This window comes from Octopus sinensis, linkage group LG9, assembly GCF_006345805.1.
Source record: "Octopus sinensis linkage group LG9, ASM634580v1, whole genome shotgun sequence".
Classification (NCBI taxonomy): domain Eukaryota; kingdom Metazoa; phylum Mollusca; class Cephalopoda; order Octopoda; family Octopodidae; genus Octopus; species Octopus sinensis.
Window position 1 is genome coordinate 29085694 of NC_043005.1, and position 25729 is coordinate 29111422.

General features: G+C 36.6%; 1 protein-coding gene across 3 annotated transcripts in view; it reads right to left on the reverse strand.

The window, feature by feature from the left end:
* LOC115215552 (hamartin) overlaps positions 1–25729 on the reverse strand; it is a 58780-nt gene that overhangs the window by 2301 nt on the left and 30750 nt on the right. For all 3 annotated transcript variants that reach the window (XM_029784745.2, XM_029784747.2, XM_029784746.2), the window contains exons 3-21: positions 24135–24332; positions 22074–22177; positions 21459–21611; positions 18264–18408; positions 17411–17565; positions 16235–16308; positions 15121–15341; positions 12528–12716; positions 10050–10090; positions 8823–8955; positions 7811–8377; positions 6745–6891; positions 6099–6265; positions 4461–4591; positions 3757–3853; positions 2730–2825; positions 1716–1857; positions 585–673; positions 1–69 (exon numbers count right to left, since the gene is read on the reverse strand). In XM_029784745.2, the coding sequence (XP_029640605.1) occupies positions 1–69; positions 585–673; positions 1716–1857; positions 2730–2825; positions 3757–3853; positions 4461–4591; positions 6099–6265; positions 6745–6891; positions 7811–8377; positions 8823–8955; positions 10050–10090; positions 12528–12716; positions 15121–15341; positions 16235–16308; positions 17411–17565; positions 18264–18408; positions 21459–21611; positions 22074–22177; positions 24135–24294 (2880 nt within the window). In that variant the 5' untranslated portion in view covers positions 24295–24332. The remainder of the gene's footprint in view (positions 70–584; positions 674–1715; positions 1858–2729; positions 2826–3756; positions 3854–4460; positions 4592–6098; positions 6266–6744; positions 6892–7810; positions 8378–8822; positions 8956–10049; positions 10091–12527; positions 12717–15120; positions 15342–16234; positions 16309–17410; positions 17566–18263; positions 18409–21458; positions 21612–22073; positions 22178–24134; positions 24333–25729) is intronic.

The window sequence follows — 25729 nt, forward strand, 5'->3', positions numbered from 1 at the left end:
TCGAATTTGTTCTCCAAACTTGTTCCTGACATTATCCAGACATTTCTTCAGCTCTTCAACAGTAATGTCCTAAAATAAACAAACAAGAAATTAATTTAGTATTGTTGTTGCTGATGTTGTAATGTTAACAACAGACATACCTATTAATGTCACAATAACTAACATCATATTTGTACAAATATTGTCATAGAAGTACAGTTAATACCATAGTAGTACAAGGATTGTCATAACAGTATAGCTAATGTCGTCATAGAACAGGCAAGATCATAGTTGAACAGGTTATGTCAATACAACAGGTAAAAGTATAGCAGTAGCTAATGCTGTAAAAGAAAAGGTAAAAATCAAAGCAGTCCAGGTATTGTCATAGCAATAGAGATAATGTCATAAAAGGACAGGTGAGGTCAGTAGTACAAGTACTGTCATAGCAGTATAGATAATGTCATAATAGGCAAGGTCATAGTAGTGCAGATAAATGCCAAAATCATTCAGGTAGTCTTATTACATATTGTAAGAGGACAGGTAATGCCATGGCACTATAGAAAATATACAGAAAGATTGTAATCAATAAATTAGCTAAGAAATACTTTAGACTTGTTGTTTTCGTCAAGTTCTTGCCACCTGGACTTCCAGTTCTCAGCCACAACTTCCCTTTGTTGCAAACATTTTTTCAATTCTAGAAACAAAAAAATTGGTAAAGAGAAAAAAAACAACATCCAGACAATTAAAAACATATTTACAGTTTACTGACATAACAGTGTTAGACATGTGGCTCTAACATGGCTTTAGATTAGTTACAGTAATGTTCTACATGTGAATCATAACATATTTGGCTGACATAATGTTTTACATGTGACTGTGTGGTATCTTGAGCAAGTGTCTTCATCAATAGCCCAGGACAACCAAAGCTTTGCAAATGAATTAAGTAGACAGAAACTGAAAAATTATATATATAATGTGATTGTGCCACGTCAAAAACACTCAGCCCACTCTGTGGAGTGGTTGGTGCTAAGATGGGCATCCAGCCATAAAAAAAATCTGCCAAAACAGACAGAGAGGTATGGTGCAGTCTTCTGCCTGGCCAACTCCTATCAAACTGTCCAACCCATGCCAGCATAGGAGGACATTAAACAAGGATGATGAAATATATATATATACATACACACACAGTGTGTGCATGTATGTATATATAATGTGTATGTTTCATTGCTTTGACATCATGTGATGGTTGTAAATGAGTGACACTATTACACAAGTGGCAGGATTCATTTCCAATCTTTGGTGAGAAAATGTCCAGCCAAGGGGAAATAGTTCCTTACTTGAAGGTGAAGGATAGTGACTGGGAGGGTATCCAGCTTTAGAAAATCTGTCTCATTGAATTCGATCTGACCCATGCAAACATGTAAAAGTGGACATTATGATGACTTGTAACACAACTGCAAATTACAGACACAGCGATGCTCTACATGTGACAATGTGACCATTTTATTTTAATGTATCCTCAATTTCTCACCATGCTCCTTGTCTAAAACATAAAGTAACACCAAATTTCTCCATATACAACACATTATATCATTTGCCATCAATGTCAGGAAGGTTGCCCACTTCAATTGACCGTTATCTGTGTGACAGTCACCTTATATTTATGTGAAAATGGTAACGAGGAGTTATTTTGTACAGAGATAAGAGAGCAATTAAAACAAATTCACTGGGTTTACCTTGTGTTTCTTCTTCCAATGTGTTCACATAATGCTGTCTCTTTTCTTTCTCATTACACTGATAATAAACACCATCCAGCTTCTCCTGGTATCGTTGCTGGAGTTCTCCCATCAGAAGTAACTCCTTCTGTAGTAGGAACATCTATCAAAGACACACAGTCAAACATTCAATAATTAGTCATAACAGAATTCAGTTTAAATAGCTGTAAACACAAAGCAAGTCATTGCTGATTTTTAACCCCAGGTTAGCTTTGACTGAGCAGGTCTATGATCAAAGGTGCTGTCACCAAGACCATTCTGTCTTTTTGTGTAAAGGGGTCTACACCATTTAACATACAACTCTTATTCCCACCCACCCTTCTATGGAGTGGTCATGTATCTCCTCTATAGCAAGACATCCGTTCCTGTTCTTCCATCAGATTTTAACCTCTCAATATCTGGCATGAAACTGCCTTCTTCCTCTATACAACACTCAGTCAAGGGTTTTTTTCTTTTAGATTTGCAAGGCAAAATGGCAATGTCAGAATGATGGTGCTAGAGGTGGAGGAAGCACTAAATACACTCTGTAGTATTATGGAGGGCATCCATCTGTAGAAAACATGCCAGAGCAGACATTGGAGTACGAGATGCAATTCTCAGACTCACTGAAGCCTGCTGAATGGTCTAAGCCATGCCACCATGGAAGATTAATGTTAAATGATGATGATGATGAAGAAGTGTGATTTGAGGAAGACTTTGTTATTTAAACCCCCTTGTTAGCTTCTGGTTGAGCAGACCTATGTGATTAAAAGCAATCCAGTAATGACCATCTCATCATTGCTCTCTATGTGCATAGAACCCAAAATGACATCCAACGATCCTTTTCTAAGATAGCAAGGTGTGATTCGAGGGAGGTTTAGCTGCTGTTTATAGTGGGTGAAAAACATAGATTCCCTTCTTAGCACTCAGTTATTATTGTTGCTGGTGATGGTGATGATGATGATAAAATGCCTAGCTTTTCTGTCAGTAACTTACCTGTTCTTTCAATTTTTCTTTATCTGAAACTTGTTTTTTCATTAGTTCCAACCTTTTCTCAGCTTGGAACAATTTCTGGTTTGCCTCTTGAAAATTCTAAATAAAAATGAATACATAAAATATAAGATTAAACACTGAAACCTCTCACCACCACCACCACAATAATACACAGAAATCAAATAATTCTCTAAATTGGCAATTACTTTGAATTAATTGTAGAATGTAACATTTTCCTGCAAATGCCTTCCAGTTGTAGAGTTGTAAACTTTCTCAGAAGCATCACCAACTTTTTCTCTCCTTCCAGCTGGAGTAATCGTGTATCTCCACTAGAGCAAGACACCTGTTGCTGTTCCTCAACAGCTGGCAAAAAGCCACCTCCATCTCTACTAAAACCTCCACTCAGTTGGAGGAGGAAGCTTGTCTTGCAAGTTATTTCATGATCTCACTGGTGATGGTGCCATGAAAAAAGAAACAGCAAGCAGTACAGTAACATGGTTGGAACCAAGATGGACATCCAGTCATAGAAACCATTCAAAAGCAGATGTTGGAACTTGACATGCTTTTCTGGGATGTCAGATTCTGTTGAATCATCCAACCAATGCCAGCATGGAAGATGGATATTAAATGATGATCAACTTGATGAACTTACACACACACACAGGTGCAAGTGGCTGTGTGCTTCTCCAATGACATGTTGCATGTGTATATGTACTTTTGTCTTGACAATGTGTTGGTTGTAAAGGAATATGATTGTCATACAAGCAATGTTGTTAGTTTCCAGTCTGCCATGAAGAAACCTTATCTAGCCTGGAAATATGTGAGGGTTGGCAACAGGAAGGGCATCTGTCTGTAAAAATAATCTGTCTCAACAAATTCTGTCTGACCCATGCAAACATGGAAAAGTGGGTGTTAGATCATGATGATAGACATGCACACACACATCACCCTGCTTCTTCAGTCTCAATATCAACACAATATCAAAGTGTACAAGAGTCTTGTTAAAGAAATTCAAAATAAAAATACTCACATTTCTATCTTCTTTTGCCATTTTTTCTCTTTCACTGAGATCATTTTTCAAAAGTTCATTTTCAGCTTTCAATTTCTCACAGAATGCCTGACATACTCTGAGAAGAAAAATAAAGTTGTTTTAACAAATATTGGTTAACGTGTTAGTCACACACACACACAAGCAGTTGAGGCTGTATTTAATTAAAATCATCATCTATTTAACATAATGTAAACACACTGTATATAGTCCAGTTAATACAATATTTGCTCTGAGATAATATCTCTTGACATGTTAAAGACACAATATCAGAGAGAGATGAAAATTCATCCAAGCTGCATTTTGGCCTTTTTAATGGTGCCAGTCAGCCACAGACTCAGATGAGAATTTGGATTTCTGATATTGGAAAAAGTGAATAAAACATTTACTGATGTTGTGAATAGCCACTTGGCTGAATAAAAATGTATATGCAATTGAGGCAGTATTTAATTAAAATAGTCATCTATGTATCATACTTAATGTATACACACTGGTGATAGTATTAGTCTGGGCAGCTATGTGCAGCATCAGTGAATGTTTTATTCACTTCTTCCTATATCAGTGATAATGTAGAAAGTGGGATGGTCATGACTGGAACAGCTTTGATTATAGGTCTGAGATTAAATAACAATTGTCATAACCAGATACATTAATTAAATGTCGTAATTAAGAATAAAATAGCTTACTTCAATTTCTCAATAGATGAATATTGATTTTTATCTTCAGTCTGTTTTAGTTGGCAATTAACTTCCTGCAGTTTCTTGATTGTTTCTTGTAAATCACGGATCTCTTTCTCTTGGAGACGCAATTGATCCAACTGGAAGAAGAAGAAACAGTAAACTGACTGAATTCTCAATACAACAAAGTCTCTCAAATGATGAAATAACTATTGGTTGTTGGATGTTAACAAACTGAAGTATAATTGTGCAGTATTACCTATAACTAACTCTTACAGCCTTCCTTTACCATCTTTCATAAGCTGCACACAAACATGATTTGCACCTCTCTTAAACATCTCAAGCCAGACCTGTATTACATGAAATGACAGGGACCTTGAGAATGTCTTTCAATGGGGACCCCAAGACACCTGAGGTGTCTTGGGGAAATTTTGAAACTGGGTTCTCATTCCTAAGGTATTTTTTGATATTATTATTATTATTATTCAGATCACTGTCTGGAATTGAACTCGAAATCTTGGGGTTAGTAGCCCGCGCTCTTAACCACTACGCCATATGCCCATGGGCATATGGCGTAGTGGTTAAGATGAGGACAAATATCTGTCAAATGTAAATAATGTACATAATTCCTTATCTCTTAAATATAGAACTGTATTAAACAAAATGTCATTCAGTTGATTGATAAAGATTCACTGAAGAACAGAACAGAATCCACAGCTCACAAGTTTGCCACTTCTTCACATTGTCTCTGATGTTGCTATGACAACAGTACACACACTCTCTTGCTAACCGGACCCATCTATCAGTCCTCTTCATGTACCCATATTGTGTGACATTTCTAAAATCCCACACTAAACACTTCCTCCAATCCTTCCTCCACAGAACTTGATGTCAAAGCTGAGTACCAGCCACATCAATTTCACCAGTCTAAGAACTGTCTCGGCTGCTCCACTTCTTTCTCACCTAGCTTTCTTATGACTTAACATATCAATTGTCTGACCAATCTGTTATCTCAGAAACAAGAACAATAGGAGCCACTCAAAGAAGAGCTATATTATCACTTTATCTGCTAGAAATAAGAACCAAATCTTCCTTAAATTCCCTTACTGTGTCAAAAAAAGGATACACTGGATAAGGTAATCTTGCCTAAAAGCAAGAAACAGGCATGGCTGTGTGGTTGAGAAGCTTACTCCCAACCATGTGGTTTTAGGTGGTACCTTGGGTAAATGTCTTCTACTATAGCCTTGTGAATGGATTTGGTAGATGAAAACTGTAAAAAGAAACCTGTCATGTGTGTGTTTCTGTGTACTCATGCCATGACGGCACATAATGGATGTAAACGAGTAGTGTTGCTTGTTACCAGTCTTCCATGGAAAACATGTCTGGCCATTGGGAAAGATTGCTTTGTTTGAAAGAAACAGGTGAGGGTTGGCGACAGGAAGGGCATCCAGCTGTAGAAAATTTTATCAACATACTCTGTGTAAGCCACACAAGCATGGGATGATTGACGTACGGTGAAGATGGAAATGGATAGTTATGGCTGGAAAGATTTTGGTAATAGGTTTGTTTGATTCAATAACAATAGCAGCAGCAGCACCACTGCCAACAACAACAGTGAAATAGATAAGAAATTTAAAAGATTCATACTATAGCAGAATTTTGTTCCTTCAAAGCTGTCACATGAGAAGCATTGATTTGTTTCGTTGCAGCCAATTTAGCAAATCCTTCACGTTGGAGACGTTCGTAGATGAGCTGGTTCTGCATCAGAATAATTTGGTTCTGAAGGATACTAATGTCGTCAGCGGGCGGGGAACCTGGCAGAGGATATAGCATGGATATTAGTAAGATTAGTCAAGTGTATCACTGTTAGATATAACATGGTAGAATGGAACTGTTTTATATATATGATAACAATGGAAAGAGAGAGAGAGAGGGAGGGAGAAAGAGCTGATGTATTGTTAAATTAAAGATATAGGACAGCATTGTATTGAGAGGCTGAATATGGAATATAATCTTAAATAATTTAGCTACAATGTCTTAACATTCTAAAATCAAATCTCACCAAAGTCCACATTGCATTTCACATTACCAAGGTCAATAAAATAAAGAGTACCAGTCGTATACTATGTTTATTTAATTAACTAAAATCCTTCTCCCTATATATGGCCTTGTGTTAAGAAATTTATCATTATTATTTTGATAAACAACCACAACAAAAACAAATATAAAGCAAAAAGGAAAAAAAAAACCCTAATGTGTAGAGAGTGAAAAAAAAGGGTCTAATTATACTTACCCCCGAAACATGTTCGGGTGATGTTGCTTTGAGTAGTTGAAGGGACTTGACTAAGCTCTTTATCATGTTGTGCAGCACCTCTACTCAGCAGTTTGTCAAGGATCTCCACAGGAGATAAATTAATCCACTGGTCATTGGGACAGTCACCTAAACGAGCCACAAAATTAACTTTAAAAATTTGCAACTTATTCAACCATATTAAATAATATTTCCAAACCTCCTAAAGACAAAAAGTCTCAGAATAGTTGCTTAGTTTGATTTAAGGGAGAGCTTTTAGTTATGGTTTAAGAGACAGTGTTTAGGTATGGGTATACATAGAGGTATGTGTGTGTATGTGTGTCTCTCTCTTGCTCTCCTCTTGTCTTAACGTCATATGATGGTTATAAACAAGTGGCACTAGCATAGAATTGATGTTGCTCAACCCCAGTCCACAAGAATATATCATACTAGCACTATGACCCCGCGTTGCCGGGTCATAGTGCTAGTGCATGCATATACAGCTGCATGCGTGTGCACATACACACGAGTACTGTCCAAATCTCCGACCAATCACATACAGCCAGCTGGCATTCAATTGGCGTATCAAGTTTCAGGCATTTTGATTGGGTTTTGGATAGAAAATTCACAAAAAGTCACTTCTATTGATTTTTTAATGGCTTTGCAGGGTGACTGGGGAAATGTAAAGATGTGCACGACCACCCTTGGACAGTTTTGAATGACCATAGAAAGTGCAAGCCCTCTAACTGAAAAATTGTGGATTTGTATAAAGGATACACACACACACAGACAGACATTTTGCCGTTTATATATATAGAGATAATATATATTGTATAAATTATGATATTTATGATATAATCTATAGATGCCATGCATTGGAACTGAACCTAGACCTCATGGTTTCCAAGTGAACTTCATTTGGCCACACAGTTCCGATGAAATGTTGTGTACTATTGTTTTAATGTTAAATATTGTTTTACTTTCATTGTAAACATAATTTTTAATGAGAGGAAAATAACGATAAAGGAATAGAATTTAAAAGAATATTTTGAGAAACAAGAGAACTTACCTAGGAGCTCAAGAGAACAATCTTCGGTCTCCTTGGCGGAGTCCAGAGATTTCTTACAGCGGATACATAAGCTAAAAGGGGATGGACTCAGAAGAAAGTGGTAAAGGTTGATAAGTTCAGCACTTGGAACGACATCAACCAGGTTGGCATTATTCTGATCATCACTGAAAGACGCAATCAGATCAATGTCCTCAGTTTGGGTTCCAGTCGTTTCCACCTGGACTATCTTCCCATCTATCTTACTACATGTACTACTAATACTTTTGGAATCCATGGAGGTCTCCATGGAGCGTTCTGCACCAGGAATATTAGGACAAGAGCGACTCCTCACACGATTCTGGAACCGGTCCTGAATGACAAAGCTATCAATGTCTGATTCTGTTGTAATGCTGGTGAAACGAATACGATTCATTTTCTCCATGAACTGTTTTACAGAATCTGAGGATAACTTTTCACAGGTTTCAACCTTTGAACTTTGACCTTCCTCATTACTGAGAGACATCAACTTATGGCTGTGTTCGTATGAATAGCGCTTCGTTAGTTCGGCCACCTCTACATCACAGACATCTGGAAAGTAAGGGGAGTTTCAATTTAATTTTCGATAACAAGTTCGATTGGTGGCAGTTAAGAGCTGAAGATTTAATATATGGAGAAAGTTTAATTATAACTAAGTTATTTTACTAAATTCTTTGTTATATTTAAAATTAGTTGAAAAAAACACAAAGCATCTCAAAATAAATATGGTAACAGAAGGGTTAACAAGAATTAGCTATTACAAAATGATTTACATGGAAATGGTATCAATTTCTGGTTTTAAAAATTGAGAAAACTGAAAAATTGAGAAAGCAGAAATAAAACATTAAGTAATTTTTTTGTTGTTGTTGTAGTCAATAATTCTGATAAAAGTGAAAATTATGTGAAACAAACTGCTAAGTCAGAAGAATGGAAAGCCACAGTGTGATGTTAAAAATCCGTTAATGAAGAGTTGTTCTGATGTATTTCAGATACAAACCTGATGGATCCTGGCTAACGAATGTGTCAACAAAGCTGTGTAAAGACTGCATTGATATTTCAGGAGCTTTTCTTTCCTCTATTGGACTGGAGCAGCAAGATACAGGGGTCACTTTCGTGTTTTGCGATGGCCTCTATAAAATATCCAACAATACAGATACATTAGCACTCAGCAACAATGTTTCTGACCATTCCACAATTTTATATGGGACAACAATTAAACAATTCTGAAAATTTAGATGTTTATATAGTTTGGCAATAAGTTCTTTGTAAATCATCTGAAGGATTTTCTTAAAGAGAATTATAGATAATTTTTTTTCTCAATGAGGTAAACTGTAGCAAGTGGGGCAGCTGATATTTAGCATAAAAATGACGTTTCTCAAGATAGGACTAAAATGGTCTGAGAAACATTGACCTAAATAACGGCAGGCTTGAGCTGTGTCCTCTGTGAAAGGTTGAGAGTAAAGAGATCAAGTTATTTGTCTGCTCAAGCTATGAGAGACTTTATTTCTTTGTTTAGCTCTGGTGCTATGGAGTTCAGTAGATAAAAGATGTTTCTCTCCAGATGAGATGTTTTTCTATAACAGGTAACATTCCCCAGATAAGCAAGTTGACGAACCAAATATGCTATTCCTGACAATGGTCAGAGGGGAGTTGTTGAGATGTTAGGGCTGAATACCCAGGGATACAGAGAACATTGCATTACTGTGTCTTTCAGGGTAGATATAATATCTATTTTGCTAATTCAATTCTGCAGTCATTTTCTATCAACTTTTCACAATTATCTCAAACATAGAATTAACCACATTAGCTAAATTAGTAAATTAGAAACCCCGGCAAGATTTGAGAGGCTTTTCCTTTAACCTCTTCATGCCAGGAGATACTGGATAAACTCTGTGGAGGGTAAGGATTACCAGCATATGAGTTCATAGGTTACCTTTCACATGATACAAATAGAACAGAATCAAGCATCCTTTTGACTCCCAAAATTGTTTTAGTTAATCCTTTGTCAAGAATTTGGCACATTTAAGGAATCCCAATTACAAAATCTTCAGCCATGCTCTGATTAACATGCTGTCACAAGGTGAGTGCTTTCCATTGGTTTTTAGAACTGTTTCTAAAAACAATGTTTATAAATTCATGATGATAAAGATAATGGTGTTGCTGGTGGTTGTAAATATTTAGAACTAAATAGGAGGGCAGCATCATCAGTAGGCAATACACTTACCTCCATATCACAAGAAGCCATTTTCGAACAAGAATGGTGATCTGGAGATAAAAAGAATTAAGATGTAATTAGTAAAAATTGCTAATGAAACTCAGCTACACCATACTAATTATGAAAAAATATATACTTAAATTTGCTTTACATTAAATTTGAATTTTTTTTTTTTACTTAAGGCAGTGAGTTTCCAATGTGAGTTTTGTCTACAAAACTTGACAAATTTGTCATATAGGGATTCCAACTTCGTTGGGTTTCCCTGCCATTTACACCGAATATTTTAAAATTCATTTCGTTTATTTTACAGAGAACACCCCAGTATCATAAAGAATGGAGAAATATTAAATAATGTAGGCTCAAACACACTGGAATAAAGATTGAAATGTAATAGTTGGTATACTTTTGATTATAGGTCTAGTGGTTCAAAGTTGACTTGGGGCTAAAATAATTAGAAATTTGCTTTTTACTCAAATATTTATTGTCATGGTGAGTCTAGTAAATACTGCTCTGCGTACACTTCACAGAAAAGGTCTAATAAGATTGAAACATGTTCAGAGTTGTCACCATACTTCCCTATGATAACACTCAGTCTCCACTACATTACATTAAATTTTTAAACAATTTGAATTTTGAAGTAGTCTCCCTTGCTGTTATTGTCAAGAATTATCATTAAAGCCAATGAATTTTGAGTGTCATTTTAATTATATATTACTCACACCATTACATATGTTAATCATAACTAATTAATTTCATTGTTGAGTGATAAAACATTTTCCTTTTCTTTTTGACTTTCATCAACAACCTTTTCAACATGATCTCTCCTAAACCTTAATCAATGCCGGAAACATACATCTAAAACCACATTTACATCTTATTTCAAATTGCAGATACGCAGTAAAAAGTAATATGACCAAAGTTGGTTCAAAGTCTATAATTTTTGAAATGGTTTTTTAATTCTTCAGTTTATTAAAGGCATCACAGCTAAAGCTACACTGGAGCATCATCTTTCACTTGTTATCAAAACCATAATTTTCCAGATTAATAACTTCGTTTAAGTAGTGTATTTACACTTTTAATGACTCCGGTCACCAATCTTCATTATGCGTCTCACTCCTGCATATCTACTAAATCCCAAACTAGAATTGAAGACCAACATTATTTGACTATTAGATATGCTTCAAAGAGTACAGCATGTACTTTCAATCATCATCGTTTAACGTCTGCTTTCCATGCTGGCATGGGTTGGACGGTCTGGCTGAGGGCTGGCAAGCCAGGAGGCTGCACCAGGCTCCAATCTGATCTGGCAAAATTTCCACAGCTGGATGCCCTTCATAACGCCAACCACTCTGAGAGTGTAGTGGGTGCTTTTTAGGTGCCATTGGCACGAGGGCCAGTCAGGCGGTACTGGCATTGACCACACTTGAATGGTGCTTTTTATGTGCCACCAGCACAAGAGCCAGTCAGGCAGCACTGACAACAATGACCACACTCAAATGGTGCTTTTTACATGCCACCAGCATGAGAGCCGGTCAGGTGGCACTGGTAACAACCACGCTCGAATGGTGCTTTTTACTTGCCACTGGCATGAGAGCCAGTGAGGCAGCACTAGCAACAATCACGCTTGAATGGTACTTTTTACATGCCACCAATATTTATAAAGATGTAGTTAACAGTGTGTGTGTATATAATAATAATGAAATTATTGTATACAGTGCTCAGGTGCACCACAACTTGTCAGAAAGTGCATATAAAGTACATGCAGTAATGTAGAAATGTCTGGAAAGCGAACAATGTATGAGTCAGATACATGCTTGTGTGTGTATGGAGGGGAGAAAATCAGGTGTAGTGTTGGCGAATCTCAGGAAGCATGGAAGTTTTGAAGGATGCAGTGCTCCGACAACTAACAACTGATGCCGGGAGTTTGTTCCATGCCTCAGCAACTCTCAGCGTGAAAAAATGTTTCCGAAAGTCATGGGAGCTGTGTCTATTAACTACATCTTTATATACTTGGAATTTACAAAAAAAACAACAAAACAAAAGATGAAGATAGGTGTGTAAACGACTAACAGATGTATTAGTTTGATGCTTGGAAAGTGAGAAAGTCTTTTACGTTTCAAGCTCTTCAACAGAAAGGAACACAGAAATAAGCAGAGAGAGAAAATAAAAAAGGTTTCGTGGCTAGTGATCAATCATTCAAATAAATATGTGCTGCAAATGTAAAGTGTATGCATAAATATTGTAAATATACAATGTAAAGACGAGGTTAAAAGTTTACATATAAAAATTAGAAATGAATATGCAATGGAGATGTTTAAAGAGTGAAAACTAGAATCTTAAGAAAGGCTGTTACAAAATGACTAGCAATTTATTTCTGAATAGCAAGACAGTCAGTCCAGTCTGACTAAGTGGAGAGATCACTAATGTATTTGACTAAGATCAGTCAATAATAATTTCCTGTTAGTTGATAGTGTTTAAAATACGTACTTGTATTTTGGGTATCTACTTCACATGAATTTAAAATTGGGGTGTTTCCTTTGCTGGGTGCTGCAGAATTTCCTTGGGACATGGGTGGGGTAGAAAGGTGGGCATCCAATGAAGGACTCCACCAAAGCATGGCGTCTGGGGTTAAAACATCCCCTTTCAATGGCTGACAAAGGGCTGACAAGTTCAAATCTACAAGAAGAAAAGACAAAGGGAAATATTTAGTTACTCAAATCAGAAAACACAGAATATATTGTTGCATAAAAAAATTGATAATAATATTGATAGTTACTTAACCATTTTGTTACCAACCAGGCTGAAAGTAGCTCTAGCTCTGAATACAAATGTCTTGTTTTCGTAAGTTTTGAATTGAAATCTTCCACCAAACCTTAGTCACAATTTATGTTCCTAACACTAGCTGGATGATAACTAAGTTATTTTACTAAATTCTTTGTTATATTTAAAGTAATTGAAAGAAACACAGAACATCTCAAAATAAATACAGGAACAAAAGGGTTAAACAATCTCTGGAAGTGGTTTGATCTCAGATATGGGAGAGTTTGGCATCGCTATTTTGGTCCAGCTTATTTTATGCTGAATTTATTTAACATCAGATGTATTGCCTCCAGGACCTTTTGGCATCATGAAAATGATATTTTTATTCCAGAACTAACAGGTAATCTCAATTACTAAACTTCATTTAACTTTCTGCTTTGCTTTATGTTTATGATGATGGTTGGTGAAATAATGACAAAAAGGAAATTTTTTTTATCACAATGCGTTTCTGTACAAGGTAAACAGAACTGTGAATTAAAATTTTGGTTTTGTGAGCAGAAGAAAGAGAGAGAGAGAGAGAGACTAAAATGTATCAAATGAGCTCCAATTGCCACAGACACTTCTCTTTCAATCTATTGTTTATGTGTTTGTGAGTTTTCTTTATGCATAAAGGCATGTAAAAAGCACCCATTACACTCTTGGAGTGGTTAGCGTTAGGAAGGGCATCCAGCTGTAGAAACATTGCCAGATCAGACTGGAGCTTGAGGCAGATACTGGCTCTCCAGACCTCAAACTGCCCAACCCATGCCAGCATGGAAAACAGATGCTAAACAATGATGATGATGAAGGGATGCATTTGGGTTTGCTTAATACATTTTGTCTCTCTTGTTCTTTCTGTGCCTTCTCTATTTTTGACTGCAAGCAAAGGGGAAGTGTCATGTCATTCAAGTTCAATGAATGTAACGTTTCTCTCTCTTTTTCTGTCTATTGATCTATGTATGAATTTCCTTGTGTATGCACATGTGTGTGTGTGTGTGTGTGAGAGAAAAAAAAAACATACCCAAAACAGGTTCACTGTCCAAATCACCCCATTCTATTTGATCCCAGTATGGAGAGAAATGAAACAAGATACTACTATAAAGCTTTTAGTCCAGCACACTACCATCTCTGCCACTTTATTCTTCCCCACTCCCTTCATTAATTTCCATTAATAACAAATTTCTGACACTGGTTTTAAATTCTCTCACTTTAAAAGTGAGCTTGTTTGAACTGATCATTGTTTATGACAGGTACATATTTTTTGAGCCCAGAAAAGATGAAAAGCAAAGGTGAACTCAGTGGAATTTAAACTCAGACTGTTAAAAATCATAGCTAAATACTCCAGACCATTTAAGGCCATCATGTCACTACATTTAACATAGCAATGCCAATGTCGATGAAGTTGCCACCCTAACTTAATGATCCCACAATGACATTGCTCAAACACACCCATTTAATTAAAACATATATCATTTGTATACATGCATCATCATTTAGTGTCCATCTTTCATCTTAATATGATTTGGATGGTTTGACAGGACCCACCAAGCTGGGGGATTGTATTGAGCTCCTGTGTGTTTTGGTCTGGTTTTTATGGCTGGGTGCCCTTCCTCATACCAACCACTTTTCAGAGTGTATTGTGGATGCGCCCTGTAAACTGGTTAGCATTAAAAAGGCCTCACACACACACATAAAGTAAAGCCCCCTCCTGCTATGGTTATGAATGACCATTGGATTACACCTAGAAATTTACCCTCTGAGGTACAAGTCCAAGCAAGGTTGTTTATGGAAGACCAGCAGTCGTTCATACATACCAGCCTCCCCTCTCCATGCCACCAATGTTATTAAAAGGGAAAAGTAAAAGGGCCGATACCAGTGAGCTGATAACGCATTTCTACAGCTGAGTGAACAAGAGCAACCTGAAATAAAGTGTCTTGTTCAAGAGCACAACACACTTTCCAATCATGTGGTTTGGGGTTTAGTCCCATTGTAGGGCAAGCTCAGGTCCAAACTAAAGGTTGGGAAAAACTGTTTTAAATATTCTTCTGTTGACATGGTTTTTCTATAGACTACGTTCTGGAACTTCATCTTGGACTGTAGGCTAAAAACTTGATAGCACTGGTTCGAGGCGAACACAACGGAGAAGAGTGTTTTTGCGTTATATAATTGATCTACATTGTACTCGAATCTATTGCTATGAGGTAACTCAAGGAAAGACAACCACAATGTCCTTCAATGGAGTGAAGGGGAGATAATAAAGGTAACGTTGAAAAATAATTACCAAGACTTCCTGAAGACAGAAAAGAATCTCTGTAGGAACAGTTTCCAGTAACAATATTGTTGTTTGGTTGCGTTGTCAGGTCCACCGACGGACGTTGACCTTGTTTTTGATAAAAGAACAATGCTGGAATTTCTTCATCTTTGTAGACAGTGCCTTCGATAGGATCGAGGATGAGAGATGTACAGCTGGCTAGAATGTCATGTGTTTCTTTACTGTGCCAACTGAAATGAACAGGAGATTAGGATTAATGTAAACACATCATGGATGGGATAATTGAAGAATGCACCAGAATCTACTTCTATGGACTTATGATAGAAGATACAAGATGTACTTATCCAAAGCTTAAAAATGCCAAAGATGACAGAGAGGAATGGAAGATGGATCAGACATGGCAAGAAATCCTCAATCCACTCACTCACAAGTAATATCTCTTTGTAAAGATTTGTTAAGTCTGTAAATAATATTTAGATCAACTACAAACGGTTATCCTCATCTATATGCGATTGGTCTTTTATCTGAATAGTCCAGTGTTCATTTTCTGTAACCAGCATTGCACTGTATTGTTGGTTCAAATATCTAACTCTTAATGACTAATACCACATTTCCGAAAATTGGTGTGAGAATGAGCTTCCCTATTATATCCATTTAATCTAGACATAATGTAAGGTACATGTCACCAACTGCACCTAAGTACCAGCTGACAGTACAGTTTATTACTGAATTCATTCCACTAGTAGTAAAAAGGTACTAATGAAGTATAGGTTGCTGCTATAAATAGCAAAAGTGCAAGTAACAAACATTAGTTGGTAATGCTAAACTCTAAAAGAAACTAGCGCCCTTTGCAGGTGAAACGAAGCCTGTCAGCATTTGAAATTCAAATAAAACTCCAATTGTACCAAAATATCTACCACTGGAAGTTAAGCTAGAAAAGATGATAAAAATGTTAAGTGCCATTTTTGTAATGAATTCTATTATAAAACAAAATGTACTTTTGAAGGAAAATGGTACAGAAAGTATATTTTAATGTGCTGTTAATGAAGACAAGAGCAACAACTATTGAGAGAAAATCTGAAAGGAAGAGAAAAACAAAAGAAAACAAAGCATAACATCTTACCGGCTGGATACCGTCTCCATTTCCTTTGATTCTGTGACAAGAAGTGGGTTAAAGCGTACTCTCTCCAGCATTGGCTACAAACAGATTTATATATAAAACATATATTTACATACAAAACATATATTTTAAATATAAGACATCATCATTTAATGTCCATGTTCCCTGTTGGTATGGGTAGGACAGTTTGACAAAGATCCAATGGATCCAACGACCACACTATGCTCCAATGTCTGCTTTGGCATGGTTTCTATGGCTCGATGCCAGTCCTAAACATCAACCATACTGTTTTCTGGGTGCTTTTTTATGCTACCAGCACTAGTGAGGTTACCACGCAATTTGTAAAACAATGAACCCCGAGTGAAGCAGCAGCTTTAAGCTGGGAGATGAAGTGTTGAAGTATGAAAGAAGGGACCAGAGCAGAACAGGTTTCTTGCCGCAAAGGAGTTACATGACTACTCACTTTTTAGAAGAGAAGGTGGGAGTGGTTGGGTGGAACTGGAGAGATACACACACACACAAAATGGGCTTCTTTCAGTTTTTGTCTACCAAAGATGCATGTTTATGTATAAGATACGTTTTTATATATATATTATATATATGATTATATATAAAATGTGTGTGTGTGTGTGTGAGAAAAGTACTCAATACATTATACTAGAGTATATTTGACTTGTTTGAAGCTTATGATTGACTGTCACTATTCTGAATGATGCCACTACTCACACATTGACGAGAGTTGTGATAGAATAAATACATATTAAATATAAAAAAAGGATGAAAATATTTGTTTGTTTTGCATCTTTTTTCCATACTGGCATGGGTTAGATGCAAATGTTATTAAGGTTTTGTTTTACAACCTGATGCCTTTGCTGTTGTTAACCCATACTTGGTTTTCAAGTATGGGATCTCTTATTTCACATAACTTTGAATGCACAATATCAGTGGATGATTGTTGATAGGGGAAATGGCAACATCATTGCTTGTAGCAACAGGATACAGAGAAGTAGAAGTGTACACACGCACACACAATGGGCTTCTTTCAGCTTTCATCCATTAAATCCCCCCACGCCTGGGGCTATAGTAGAAAACATTTGCCCAAGATGCCACACACTGGACAACCAAGGGGTTGGGAGAGGGAATATGTTTCTAAATTTCAATTGAAACTTTCTGATTTACCTTCACTATTGCCTTATAAATGTTTCGGTTCTCTTCTCGTCTTGCAAAGTTACGGAGAAAAATCAAGAAATTACAGGGATACATTCCATACAGACGGTAGAAAAAAGCATACAGAGCTGCTTTCAAATGTATAACAAAGATTTTGGGAACGCTTCCTGCAAGACAAAGAAAGAATTCTATTATGAAAGGCAAAGGGATTAAGGAAATTTGAGAGTCAACAGGAAGTTTACAAAGAAATATTTTGATTTTATTGCAAGTACATCAAATCTACTGCAAATCACATCTCATTGGTTTATGAATATATGTAAAAGGGAGACATCTCCATGAGAGCTAGACCTAGCAGAAATAACAGTCAAATATCCCTCAAATCACAACCCACAGTTTTATATATGTAAGAGGTAACAAGGGAAACTTCTTCAAGATAACTAAACATATTATAAAGAGCAGCCGAATCTCCCTCAAATCACATCAACAGTTTTATGCATACATGTATGTATGAGCTAACAAGGGAACCATCTACATGGTAGTGAGACATATTAGAATAAACAACCAAAATTACTCAAATTATAAAACCCTACTGTTTTTAAATAAAGAAGGATTCATTGGACAATAGATCCCTGATATACAAAGATACAGATTGGTCATAATTAGAACATCTTTGATCAAAGATCTGCTTTGACTAGGGCTGACCTTGGACTAAATAACAACATCAGCAATGCCCTTAGCCATATCCAACACTAATCCCAGTATATCTTATACTATAACATTTTGTGCCCTAATTCCACTACAATCCCTATATTACATGAAGGGCAGGAGAAAGATGTGTAAATCTAAAAGCCTGACAAAATCTTACCTGGCTTTTCACAGGTAAACTCTGCAACTCTGCCAAATATCTCAAAGAAGTCTGTAAGGTATGGCATTGTATGTTTTGGTAAGACAGGCATGAGGGCGGAGAGAATGGTTAAGCCAGTCATCAAGACAGGAACATCGGTGTCGGTCTGTAGTGAGAAACATGGTTGGAATATATTGTAATAAAAAAAAACAAAAACAAACTTAAATAATTAAAAACAAATCAATGAGATTTAAAAAGCAAAAAATAAATCTGTGTTTCTTATAGACACACCACAGTCCTTTGTAATCCTTGTTGATAATCTACTCTGATATGTCACATATGACTAACACTTTCAGTCAAACTGATGAGGGACATGCTACTGGGTCACTCAGCCTGCTAGCAACAGCAGGCTAAGTGACCCAGTATTTTTCTCTTTATACCCAGCTATCTTAAAACAGGATACATTAGATCATGCACCCTATTAACACTATGTTTTAAAATAAGACAAGATGATCACAACTGGAATGTCAATGATTATAAATTTGCTGAATAAAATCAGACCAAGAGCTAAACAAAAACGTTTAAGCCTTCCCTGTCAATTATTTTCTATTTGTACCATGACACATAATTAGAGGAAATAATGCAGGACACACACACACATGTATCTTAGATGATAAAGCTGTAATTCTATGTCTTAATGTCAAAGATGAATTGTTAAGATTATATTATAACCACATCACCACAGTGTATACATACATTGGCTAAAACAATATTTTAGAGCATTCACATACAATTCATAATTTAATTGTGCTCCAGCTATTTCATTAACAATAAACATCATTAATTCCATAATTAACATGCATAACTAATTAATTTAAAAGCAATGTTTATCTAAATCATTTATGTGTTATATTAATGGTTCCTGATTAACACATTACTCTTAATTAGAGTCAACGTCACTTATAAATAAGTTTAAATTATATATCTTAATTTGGTAATTATGAGATTTTGTAATTAACGATGTTTATTGTTAATGACACACCTGTTGTGCACAATTAAATTATGACCTATGTTTAAAAAATTTAGACTTTTCTGCTTTTTATCCTAAACATGCTCTAAAGGATCATTTTAATAATAATAATAATAATAATTGTGTACAGTGCTCAGGTGCACTACAACTCATCTAAAGTGTATATATAATCAGGTGTAGTTTCGACGGATTTCGGGAAGCATGAGGGCCTTAAAGGATGCAGTGTCATGGCAGTCAACAACTGATGCAGGCAGTTTATTCCACGCTTCAGCAACCCTGAGCGTGAAAAAATGTTTCCGAAAGTCATGGGAGCTGTGCTGTTTTCTGACTTTGTAGGCATGTCCACGTGTGTTAGACACATGGAGATCAAAAAGGTGTTCAGTGTTGTTGTTGGTGAGGTGGTTGATAACCTTGTGGGTGTTTACCAAGTCCGTCGCTAGACGCCGGAGCTTCAGTGAATCCATGCCCAGGGAAACAAGGCGCTCAGAATATGGTAGGTGTCTGATGGAGGGTATGCGTTTGGTTGCACGTCTCTGGACAGATTCCAGGAGGTCAATGTTCTGAGCAAGATAGGGATTCCAAACTGATGATGCGAATTCCAAGTGTGGTCGTACCATAGCTGTATACAGTTTTAAATAGATGGCTGGAGAGCGGCTAACAAAAGTCTTGCTGAGTGATGCCAAGACACCCTCGGCCTTCTTGACAATTTTAGAGATATGCTTTGTCCAACGCAAATCACTGCTGACAGTGATGCCTAGGTCACGCTCGCAAGAGGATTTCTTGATATCAGTGTTGTGGAGGGAGTATGTGGACGCAGGGTTTTTTCTCCCAAAATGCATGGTGGTACACTTGTCCACAGCCAGTTTCAGTTGCCAGTCTGTGATCCATTGCGTCTAGGTCTGATTGCAGGAAAGAGTTGTAGACATCAGGATCAGTCCTCTTGATTTCAAGGTACAGCTTGATGTCGTCTGCATATTTCAATACTGTGGCATTCTTTAAATTGGCATCTATGTCATTAATGTATGCCACAAACAGGAGGGGACCAAGGACAGATCCCTGTGGTACACCCGATGACATCTCATATGGTGTAGAGTGCTGTCCTAGAACTGTGACTACCTCCTTTCGGCTGAGGATGAAGGATTTCAACCAGTTAAAAAGGTCATCCCCCACACCCATTGCAGAGAGTTTCACCATAAGCCTTTTGTGTGGCACAGAGTTGAAAGCCTTAGCAAAGTCAAGGTAGACAACATCCACCCATGATTCTGTATAAAAATGCAAATTTGTTTCACCTGGATTTATTGTATTAGAGTTTAACAAGCTCTTAATTATCATGGATATATTTTTTGATGTTTGTACATAAATTACTTCTATATAAATATAGTGTGTATATTGTAAATAATATTTATATCTACACTATTCACTTCATCTTTAGAATGTGTGTGTATATATATATATTATATATATATATATATACAAGCAACATATCTTATCATTGATCTCCCTCATCTTTATTAAAGGCAAAAATATACATCTGTACTATTAACCTTGTTTAAGGCATGTATATATATATATATATATTATATATATATATATACAAGCAACATATCTTATCATTGATCTCCCTCATCTTTATTAAAGGCAAAAATATACATCTGTACTATTAACCTTGTTTAAGGCATGTATATATAATATATATATATATATATATATATATATATATATATACTGTAAACAATATTAATCTATACCCTATGCTTTGATTGGTTTGATCATCAATGCAGTAGTGACACAATGGCTTAGAACTTTACTGGAGAAATGAATAAATTCAGCTTGGGGATATGTTTTCTTCTTCAAGAAGCCACAACCGAGATGCATTTCACAGTTCCATACCAGGATTCCCCATTAGCTTCAATAGATTCTCAATTTCATGCTGTCTGTCTCTACCAATAACATCAATGTAGTTAAATGACCTTTGTCCTTTATTAGGGAGTGGAAGTCTTCAAAATATAACATCCAATATGGATTGTTGGTCAGCATAGTAGAAGAGGACAGCAAAGCTTACCCTGCATTGAGCAATCAAGTAAAGATGGGTGGAATATGTCTGTAAATCTCTTCTTTGATCTACATTTGATATGTCTTGTACAACATTGAAATGGATAAAGGGGAAAAAAGGAAGTAAAACTAACCTTAACACACTTGATGATGTCATAGAAAAGATTTGCGTTTCCAATCTGGTAGAGCCATTGTGGTTCTTCACCGACAGCATACAGTACAATTCTAAGAATTGGCAAGCGGTGGTCTGGGAATTTCATACTCTCATGTAGCTTGTCCAGCAATACCTTTAGTGAGATCAACAGCACAGCCATATGGTAAAGAATCAGGCAGCAGTAGAACATACATGTTAACATATGGAAAATAGAAATAACAATACCACATGAGATATGGCAGAATGTCAATATCTGCTATGTCCCATCAATATCATATGGTAACAATATCACATGGTGAAATATCTAAGCCATGTGATAACAATACAGCCTAGTAACCATACCAAATGGAAGGATGTCATTAACATACAATAAAGCATCAATATCATGTAAGAATTTTCCTACATGGCAAGATAATAGTGATTGATAGAATAACATTTAGAATATGATGGCATCTTATTGCCACATGATATTATCAAGTGGTATTAATATATTTATGTCACATAACAATACAACATGGTAAGATAGTTATTAGAATAACAGGTAGAATAGAGCTCCTTAACAACCATTATTGCAACCAGAGAAGCTAGTACTGACCTTTTCATGTTGTTTGTTAATGGCAGACAACATCTTAAGAGCCTCATCAGAATGTGTACTGAGGTAGTAGTCAAGTAGACCTGATACCATCCAGGATTCTTTGGCTGAAATAAAATGATACATCATCATAAGCATTGTTTTAACGTCCATTCTCCTATGTTTGCATGGGGTAGATGGAATTTTGTTTTGGTAGGTTTTCTACAGCAGGATGCACTTCCTGTTGCTAATTTTCCTGTTTCCAAGTAACATAATATTTCCCCATGGACGGACGCATTTTCACAAATGACACTGCTTTTGTAACAGTGATGCTTGTTTACAATTATCAAGTGGTGTCAAGACAAGAAAACACACACACACACGACAGGCTTCTTTTAGTTTTTGTTAAGAAAATCTACTGACAAGGCCTTGGTTGGTCTAAGGCTGCAGCAGAAGAGATTACCTAAGGTGCAATGTTGTGAACTGAGCCTGCAACCATGTGGTTTGGAAGCAAACTTCTTAAGCATACAGCCATACCTGTGCCTATACATATTCTTTTATTTGTTTCAGTCATTTGACTGCGGCCACGCTGGGGCACTGCCTTTAGTCAAACAAATCGACCCCAGAATTATGGGGACGTAAACACACCAACATTGGTTGTTAAGCGATGGTGGGAGGACAAACACACACACACACACACACACATATATATCATTATCTTTTATTAAACTTTTAATACTTTTGATATATATTTAAAATAATATAAATTAATTAATTTTATGTATTGGCTTAAGTTTTTCATTGTTTGATTTGCCTAATAGTGGTTTTATCTCTAATTTAATATAATATATATATATATATATGACGGGCTTCTTTCAGTTTCTGTCTACTAGATCCACTGACAAGACTTTGGTCAGCCCAAGGCTATAGTACAAGATACTTGCCCAAGGTGCCACGCAGTGGGACTGAACCCGGAACTATGTGATTGGGAAGCAAGCTACTCACCACACAGCCACTTCTATATACATAAAATCATAAGTGTAGAATTGTATGAATATAATTCAATTTGTATTGACTTGGCTTTTGAAACATTTTCATCAATATATATTTATCTGATGGTATCATCATCATCATTTAATGTCCTTTCCATGCTGGCATGGCTTGGACGGTTTGACTGAGGACTGGCAAGCCAGGAGACTGCACCAGGCTCCAATCTGATCTGGCAATGTTTCTGTATATTAATGTCAATTGATTTGCAGATCTTACCTCTAGTGCCCTTGACATGATGACCTCTGGTCTATTTACTTCAATTGCTTGGTCTTACAACTAAAGCAAGAAGACCAGATATGATTATAGAGGACAAAATATACAAAGAGTGGAAGATCATAGATTTTGCAATTCCCTATGGTAACAGAGTTGATACAAAAGAAATTGAAAAAATACCAGAAATATCAGGATCTGGCCAGGGAGTTGAGGAGTCTGCAGGAAAGTAAAACAACAATTTTTCCTGTGGTTATTGGTGGACTTGGCACAACACCTGAAATGCTGCCTAAGAGACTGATACAGATTGGAACTGAAACGCACTTGAGTGTGGCAGCAAGGAGCATGCAGGACAAAACACAACAGTGTTGCCAATAGCCGCATGCAGTTTCCCTGCATTCCCAGCACTTTGGAGACATTGTTTGGGATTACTGTTGTAAAAACTTGTTTCTTCTTATGGAATATGAAGATGGCAATAGACCTAAAAAGTTAAATTAATAAAAGAATATTTATTTCTACACATGTGCACAGTATTGGAATATATTTTCTATCATCAACTACTACAGCAACCACACTTAACCACTATAACAACCACACTATTACTCAAGCTTCTTTACAATTAATTCTAAAGCTACCATACAACCACTATAGTCACAACTGCAGCAGCCATGCACACCAAACTAACAGATCAAAGAAACTGTTGAAATGCAAAACATGTGCAATAACAGTAATAGTGTACAAGAACAAAGTAGAGAGAGAGAGAGAGAGGAGGAGAGAGAGAGAGAGAAAGGAGGAGAGAGAAAGAGGGAGAGGTGAATAACTCACTTGTATGCAGGTTTTCTTGTATAAGCTGTCGGGTTTGACTGACCACAGCCAGATCATTATTGTCCAAGAGATTAAACAATTGTTTGACATTTACTTCGTGCACAGTTGAAGAACTGCAGGCAATGTTACTGTGACACTCTGTAGCCATTCTGTCTGGCATTCTAGCTCACGTGACACACTCGGTAGCAGCAAAGACAGCTAGAAACAAAGAGACAACAACAACAATAATAATAATAATAATAATGATAAAAAACATCACCCACAACATGTACTCCCATAACAAAAGAAACGGATGCAACACAATACCAGGAAGAGTTTGTCCTCCCTGCAACAACAAAAAAGAACACACAATGCTGCACATACCCCCCAGCAACATGGAGGAGTAGCAGGTGGTGCAGCCGAAATCTGCCTGAAACTATCAAATGTTGAATAATATAATAATAATAATCTTTCTACTCCAGGCATAAGGCCTCAATTTTCTGAGGGGAGGGGGTTGGTGATTACATCGACCCCCCTGTCCTCAACTGGGACTTATTTCATTGGCCCCAGAAGGACAAAAGGCAAAGTATTGGTGGACAGATGGAAAGCCGCTAAGCATTTTACCTGGCATGCTAAGGGTTCTGCCAGCTCACCACCTTAAAAAATAATAATTATTTAATTTTTTTATTCATTTCAGTCATTTGACTCTGGCCATGCTGGAGCACTGCGTTGAAGGATTTTAGTCCAAGGTGTCCTGCAGTGGGACTGAACCTGGAACCATGTGGTTGGGAAGAAAGATTCTTACCACACAGCCATGGCTGCACCTAAAGTAATAATAATAATAATAATAATAATAATAACAACAATGGTCTCAAATTTTGCCATAAGGGCAGTCATTTTGGGGGAGGGGATGAGTCGATTACATCGACCCCAGTGTTTCACTAGTTCTTAATTTATTGACCCCGAAAGAATAAAAGGCAAAGTTGACCGTCACAGTATTTGAACTCAGAACATGAAGACAGATGAAATACTGCTAAGAATTTCGCCTGTTGTGCTAACGATTCTGCCATCTTGCAGCCTTAATAAGTAATAACAATAATTTCTAATTTAGATACAAGATGAGTGATTTTAGGGGAGGGACTGGTCAACTACACTGACCCCCAATATTTGGCTGGTACTTTACTGACCCTAGAGCATAAAGAGCCATTATTAAATATTATAAAGAATTTTTACACTCAATTCTGTCAAATCACCACCTATAATAATAATAACAACAACAACACCACATTGTTTTGTCTTGGTATAAAAGAAGGGCTACAGTAAATATTCTGCTCAATACCACAGATTTGCTTGTCAGCTGTTTGACCGTAACTGGTTGAACATGTCCCTTAGTGGCTGACGATATGTGCATCTCTGATCATGAGTAGAAGCAGTGGGGGAGCATCATAGCCATGTGCTGAGAATTCTTTGGGATTTGAATAATTCACCTTTGGAAACATGGGTGTTTCCTTCATCATCCTTAAACAACTCTTATTCAGGGACCTCTTGGGTGGAATAGGCTACTTGACCTGAAGAAAATTCTAACTGGGCCCCACCTGCAAGGTCATGTACTGTTT